The 6,970-nt window shown below is 41.8% G+C and overlaps 1 protein-coding gene across 3 annotated transcripts in view; it reads left to right on the forward strand.

Annotated features, from left to right (window-relative positions):
* The window catches only part of Drosha (drosha ribonuclease III), a 102,426-nt gene that overhangs the window by 71,471 nt on the left and 23,985 nt on the right, over positions 1–6,970 (forward strand). For all 3 annotated transcript variants that reach the window (XM_021208257.1, XM_021208256.1, XM_029543950.1), the window contains exons 24-26: positions 897–996; positions 3,970–4,072; positions 5,326–5,396. In XM_021208257.1, the coding sequence (XP_021063916.1) occupies positions 897–996; positions 3,970–4,072; positions 5,326–5,396 (274 nt within the window). The remainder of the gene's footprint in view (positions 1–896; positions 997–3,969; positions 4,073–5,325; positions 5,397–6,970) is intronic.

The following is a 6,970-nucleotide window of genomic DNA, read 5'->3' on the forward strand; positions in this document are numbered from 1 at the left end:
TGTGTGTATGTGTGTGTGTGTGTTCTAAGATTTTTCATTGAGGTTACAGATGGGAAAGTGCATTTTGTCTTTCTATGCTCACAGTCTTTTTCTTAAGGGAGGTGACACTGCTCCCCTTGGAACTGTCTTGGGCTGCTGTTCTTATCTTACGGTCATTTGTTTTCCAAAGAAGAACATAGAGAAACTCTGAGACTAGCTGTTCTGGTGGGCAGCAGGTTTGATGAGGTAGAGTACTGTGGGAGCAGGCAGCTGCAGCTGTGGTCCAGATGTGTTGTGGGCAGCTTTCTACCCTGGCCACACTTTGCCCTGGAGTTCCCTCACTCCCTGCCACCATTCCCGGCCGCTGTATTCCTGACACTTTACAACCACATTGCTACTCAGGGCTTCCCTGGATTGTCCTCAGGGGCCGCCCATAGTCCTACCCAGCAAAGGGCATCTGTTTATAGGCCCAAGTTTGGACTTTTAGACGTTTGCTCTCATTAGTCACAAAAGTGTGACAGATTGTGTCATTATCAGATTTCAGAAAAATCTTTTTATTTGCTTTTACTTTTTGAGCAATGGTCTTACTATCTAATCCTGACTGGCGTAGAACTCATCATATACACTAGGCTGGCTTTATACTTAGGTTGAGTCACTTGTCTCTGTCTCTAGAATGCTAGGATCACAGATGACTGTCACTATCTGTCCCCAGAGAAATCTTTTAACAGAAATCCATATGCACATATGAGTAAATGTTGCTTTTAGGGTTTTGTGTGTTCATAAATAATTTACTCTTTAGGTTAGTTCAGTGCAACTGACCAGTATCTGTTGCAGGCACGGTATCGTCACCTCTGTCTGTGCTGCAGAGAGTTTGTGATGCATATTTATCTGCTCTTTTCTGGTCTTTTTTCCTGCAGTGTCCACCTGTACTATCTGTTTCCTAGCTTGGAGGAAGGGGGCTTGGCGACCTATCGGACGGCCATCGTTCAGAATCAGCACCTCGCCATGCTTGCAAAGGTACTGTCGGGCATCGGAAGCAATCACAGAGTCTGACAATGCCTTCTGAAGCGCACAAAATCTGCAGCTCGGTGAATCGAATGTCGGGGAGTCAGGTGTTATGGACCATGACTCCCCAGACCATGGTGGAGTTGTTTGTTTCTTTGTTTTGGTCTGTTACCTGTGTGAATTTCACCAGCAGCTAATGAGTTCAGCTGTGAGGTAACTTGAAAACAGATGAGTTAGCAACAGACAGATGGACATGAACGGCTAAGCATTTGGGGCAAAGGAACATGGGAACCATGTAAAAGAAGTGAAATACTTCTGTAATATGTTTTTGTTTATTAATTTATGTTAACAGGCAGAATTATAGCTCTGAACAGAATATTCCAGGCAGTTTGTGAACTGGGTATCCGTGTGGGATACTTTTTATTTAGACCTTTGAGAATCCCCAAATCACAAATCCCGTTAATTAAGCTTTGGGCTGTATGCGTGCTTCCTTGTCTTAGCCGAGTGGCTAACAGACCAGACTCATGCTGGGATGTTATAACCCTGATCTGATCTGGTGTTGCCATTTCTATGTGATATCTTAACGTAACTCACACCGAAGAGGAGCATGGTCATTTTGGCTGACCCCGAGGGGTTTGTCCATCCCGATTTTTGCACCCCGGGTGGCGATAGGACAGTTGTTCTGTCCCAGAGCCTCATCCCTCTCGTGTATAAAGTGGGATCTGCATTAGCTTCCACACACTTGCTGGCTTTGAGAATGAAATGACATCAGGAGTTTTCATGAGTATTTAAAGTGGGTTTCATGGTCTTTGTTCATGGAAGTCATACAAAGATGTAAATGAGTTGGTAGCAGCTAGTTATTTTTAGTGTTTATCATGGTTCTTCTAATAAATTCTCACATTTTATAGGCTTTTGTGTTTACCAGAAAGAATGAAGACTCTTTAAGCTCCTGGTTGTCGGTGTGTCCTGGGAAAGCTTTCCTTTGCTTTGGCCTTAGGTAGTTTCTTGCCCTTTCCTTTCATTTTGATAGAAAAGTTGGAAAGGACTAGTTTTGTCACTGGCTTGTTGAGTTCATCTTGTAAGGATGTCAATAATATTACAAATGGAGCAAATTTCAGACTATGGTTTTGTGTTAGCACAGAAGCATTGTTTTATGTTGTGTAGTAGTACCTTATCACAGTTACTGTGGTAGGCTGCAAACCACCGTTGGTGGCATTGGAGAATTGAAAATGCCTAATGAAAAACTATAAGCAACAAGAAGAACTCACTTGCTCTTAGCATCCTTACAGTGCGTGAAATCATGCCATGGAAAAGTGCGTTTGTGTTTAGCTGCTGTGTCACATGCTTTGTGGTTGGAAGTGCATAGTAACCAAGAACTTTCAGCCTTTCCATCCTCATTTTCTGTCCAGTTTGGGCCATAGTGAAGTTGTTTTAACTATTCTACAGATACTGGGATGACAGTGGAGAGGATATTTACCAGGTGTAGCCTGAAAGCAAGCCATTACATAGCACATTGGATGCTATCCAGAGCCAGGTAGAATGACTGGCTAGCCGGCGTCTCCCTTAGGAATTGCTCTATGGTCTTACTTCACCAAATCCACCCTAGCACAATTCTCTGATTTGGAATCCAAGTGCCGAGAATATGGTGTCTTCAGCCATATTCCTCTTTGATTTCTGAAGCTACCTATTTCACATCCTAATATATAATCAAATATAAATGTTTTTGTAGAACTAGACACGTGATAAATTATCTTACAAAGTTCCCCAGACATTTCCTAGTTCCCTTCCCTAGAGCATTTGTCTCCAGCAGAAGGCTGTGGTGGCCCACCTTTTTCTAGGACAGTAGCCCTGCAGCTGCTGGGGAGCACGGGGTTGGAGAAAGACTGGCCGCTGCTGTGCGACCTAGGGCTTCATCCCAGCGCTCGCCCCTTTACGGGCTCTGCTGAAGCCTACGTAGACAGTCAAGGCTGAGAGAGTGGGCTGTGTGAGGAGTTGGAAATCCACCGCACCCCAGAAGAATTGCAGTCTGCTCTCAAGCAGGACTCCAGAGATAGCAAGCAATTGTATTTTCCCAGTGAGGCTGTGAAACAGACGACGTTTACATAGTCTAGACATAGTCTAGTATAAACTCTGGCACTTTGCGATCAAGTAGGTTTTTTTTTTTTATTGTTTTTTAAGGAACTTTGTGCTGTTATATATGTGGTAGGCAAAACTGATTTGAATATGTTTTATACTCTAGATTCTTAGCAGTGATTCCAATCCAAATGGATATGGATAGAGTCTGAATGTCTTTAATCCAAAGACTGAGATTGCAGCTGTTAATTTGTTCATTAGCTTGTGTCTTATTACATATCATGTTTCAGGTGTTTAGCAAATATTTTAAATTTTAACTTTATGGAAATGGAAACATTTAATACATATATACATATATATATATATATATATATATATATATATATATATATATATAAAATATTTGTGTCTTTCTCCTTTTATGAAAGTCTCAGGAATTTTATAAGGAAGTATTTATTTGTTTGGGTCGACCTCTAAGAGGTCTTATATTTAATTGTATATTAGGATATGGAGTGAGTACATATGGAAATCAAGATAAAGGAGCCTCACCTGTTCTGTGTGGTACCAGACATCATGCATGTCATGTTAATCTAGATCAAAGACTCGAGCCTTTTCGGTTAGGTTTGCATCCTCTAAGTGAATCCAAACACCCATGTTTTTATAGCAGCATCTTTTTTAGTGAAGTCTCATACTTGGTTTGCACTTAGATTTGAAAAGTCAGATCTCGTCATTTCTGACCCCAAATCTGACTGTTGGAATTTGGACTGACCCATATGTATTTCTCGTGATTGTTAGACTAAGCGCCTGGTGACCCTGCATAAGGCCTGTGCACGTCACCTTTGTTTCCTTCCCCGTGATGTACAAGGCTGTTTTGGTAAATGTTCTCACCTTTCGTCATTTTGGATTTTACAGAAACTTGAACTGGATCGATTTATGCTGTATGCCCATGGGCCCGACCTATGTAGAGAATCAGATCTCCGCCATGCAATGGCCAATTGTTTTGAAGCATTGATAGGTAATTTCCCTTTCAAATCTGTTTCTTATGTATTGAGCTTGTTGGAAAGTGCATGAAAATCACAGCCTGGGTCAGCTGTTGGTATAGGAAAATTCATAGAGAATTAATTAGCTGGTAATTGAAATACACTTTACCAACAGTTTCTGTCAACATTTCTCCACTCTTTCCAAGCAGTGTGTGTTTTTCATAAATAGGTGTATTTCCAGGGAGTTCACCACATGGAATCATTGCGCCCTGTCCACACAATTTGGCAGGGCTATGGTTTGGGTTCAGGCTTGAGTGAACAGGATTCCATTCTATCGCTTGGCAGATATGTGTCTGTCTCAGGCAGATAATCCTGTCGGAGATGGAGGTAGTGTCACTGCCTCAGGGCGTTCTTGAAAGAGTCATCCTGGTCCCGAGTAGAGTTCCACAGAACTGAGTCTGCACCAATCAGCTCTGAGCCTGAACCGCGAGCATCTTCTGTCGCTTTTCCCAAGCTGCCCCGAGAAGGGGCAGAGAGGCGTGTGGAGGCAGCGAGCCTGGTGCCAGCCAGGCTGATCTAGGGCTGCTGTCGTATCCATCTAGCTATAGCTATTGATACAGTCAGTAATGCTTACTGATCCGAAGCCTTCTGGGCTAGCATTTTAGCTTTATATATATGGAAATGTAGCCGTTCTGAAGACAGATAGAAAATTTTGATTTTAAGAAAATATGACTTTTCTCCTCTAGGTTTATTTTGCTACCAAGTTAAAATGTGTTGCTATAGTGCTCACAGCTTATGATTAGTGTGCATTTATTATTTCAAATTAAAAGTGGAGCTTACCCTTGTTTTTATTTTCAGAAGCCTTGATTGGTTTTATGTGTTTATCATAGTTTCTGCTTTTATCTATTTTTTGTTGTTGTTGTTAGCATATATATATATGTTTGTTTTAAAACATGACTGTAAAAACAGAAACTGAATTGAAGTGTTTTCTTTAGTACGGTTAGTATTGTCTCCTTAATAGGTTATATACCATATCTTTCATGAGAGTTCATATCTAGCCTCTTCTGCTTACAAATTTTAGTGAATTAACTTTATATTTGCAGTCTGAATTTTAGCACAAAAGCGTAGCTAAGGGCAGGGAAGTGTTCCCTTTAAAACAGTCTGCTCTCAGCTCCGGGGCTCTCTCTGAGACGGGGTTTAGCTTGCCTTTTTGCTTTTTATAGAGATGTGTAATTCTCTCTGAATATTAATGCAGCCTTGCTTTGGACACCCGCTTCCTTTCATCTAGGAGCTGTTTACTTGGAGGGGAGCCTGGAGGAAGCCAAACAGTTATTTGGACGCTTACTCTTTAATGATCCGGTATTTATGTTCTTTTCCTTGCCTATATATCAGTGCAGGAGTTTGGTTCCTTGGCAAGACTGTGGGAAAAACTAAATGCCAGCCTCCCATAGGTGGTGGATGTCAAGTCCGTCGGCATCAGCTCCATCAGTTCTTGCAGGCACGAGAGTTCTGGGACATTTTTTTTTTCTCAGAATGTTTTTCATAAATGATCATTTAATCATTTCTAGATTAAATGTGCATTGCAAATACAATAGGAGTTGTTATGTTCTGTAGATTTTCTATGTTAATTATGATCTGACACTTTTAAATATGTGAGTACCTGCCCCATGCAGGCTGAGTCAACGATATTAGTCTGTTGCTGATTCGTTTTGTTTTGTTGTGTTTGTAAATTATGTAAACTAGAGGAACATAGTTATTTTAGACAGGAGTTTCTGATGGGCCTATGAATAAATAATTTAGGAGAACTTTTTTTCTAAAGCAAATTATAGTTTTGGTTTTTTTTTTAAGATTTAAATGTTGGTGTTACTAACATTTAAAGCCATTAACATTGCCAGAGATAACCCTTTTCCTCCTGCATATGCTTGAGCGTCCTAAATACTTTCTGTACCTAAACAAGTCAGTTTAGCATTAAAGGGAAAGGCAGCTCTGTATTCCACACTGAAATGGCATCGTAATTGAATGAAGTAGCCCTTGAGGAGTGAAGAACATGGGATGCTGGTGTCGTAAGCCAGCTGAAGCCCTTGCCTTACAAGTTGTCTCGAGCGTTACGTCCGCATTACTCTGTGTGGTTAAAAGTCAATACTTTTTAAACCCGTGGCCGCCGTGGTCTGTCCAGGAATTGTTCAGTTTGTTTTTCTAGAGACGGTATGACTTTTATGTTTATTTGCTTGTAATAGAAGAATGACCCGCGGGCCCGCAGGCCCCCATCCTCCTGCCCTACATACACAAACAACTGTGCATCTTGATTTGTGTCTGCAGCAGATGGCGTGTATTTTAGGACTTTTTTCTCGAATTTTAAAATATCCTCGTCCCGGCTTTTATCCTCTGTCGGCAGCTCGAGCAGCCTCCTCCCGCCTTCCTCAGTCTTCCCCTCACCTCTGCCATCGCTGCTCCATTGTCCCGACTTAACCCGCACTCTCTCCTGGGCTCCTCCCACAGCTCTTTCCTGTGTTCTCAATCGGATCTGCTTGCGTGCAGACGTTTTTTTCCCTTTAAACTTCTCTGTCCCATTTTTCTACTTAGTGAGCTTATCTTACACTCTCAGCCAGCGCCCAGTGTGGCTCTGGCCTGCCCAGCACTGGGTACTTAGTAAAGGGCAGGATGAAGAAGTGTCTGAGTGGAGAAGCCAGGCCCAAGCATCAAATGGAACGGCTGGGGTTCAGCATTCATTTTCGTGTCTCTTGTAAAACTGAGTAAGGCTCAGTAATACATAACTCTCTGCCTCAGAATTTCCATGTATACAAGCTGGAGCCTTTTAACTTGACTGACATTTCCAAATTGGCTTGAATCTACGAGCTATTGAATGGGTGAAACATTAGCAATCTCTCTCTCTCTTTCTCTCTCTCTCTCTCTCTCTCTCTCTCTCTCTCTCT

The sequence above is a fragment of the Mus pahari genome, chromosome 11 (genome assembly GCF_900095145.1).
Source record: "Mus pahari chromosome 11, PAHARI_EIJ_v1.1, whole genome shotgun sequence".
NCBI lineage: Eukaryota > Metazoa > Chordata > Mammalia > Rodentia > Muridae > Mus > Mus pahari.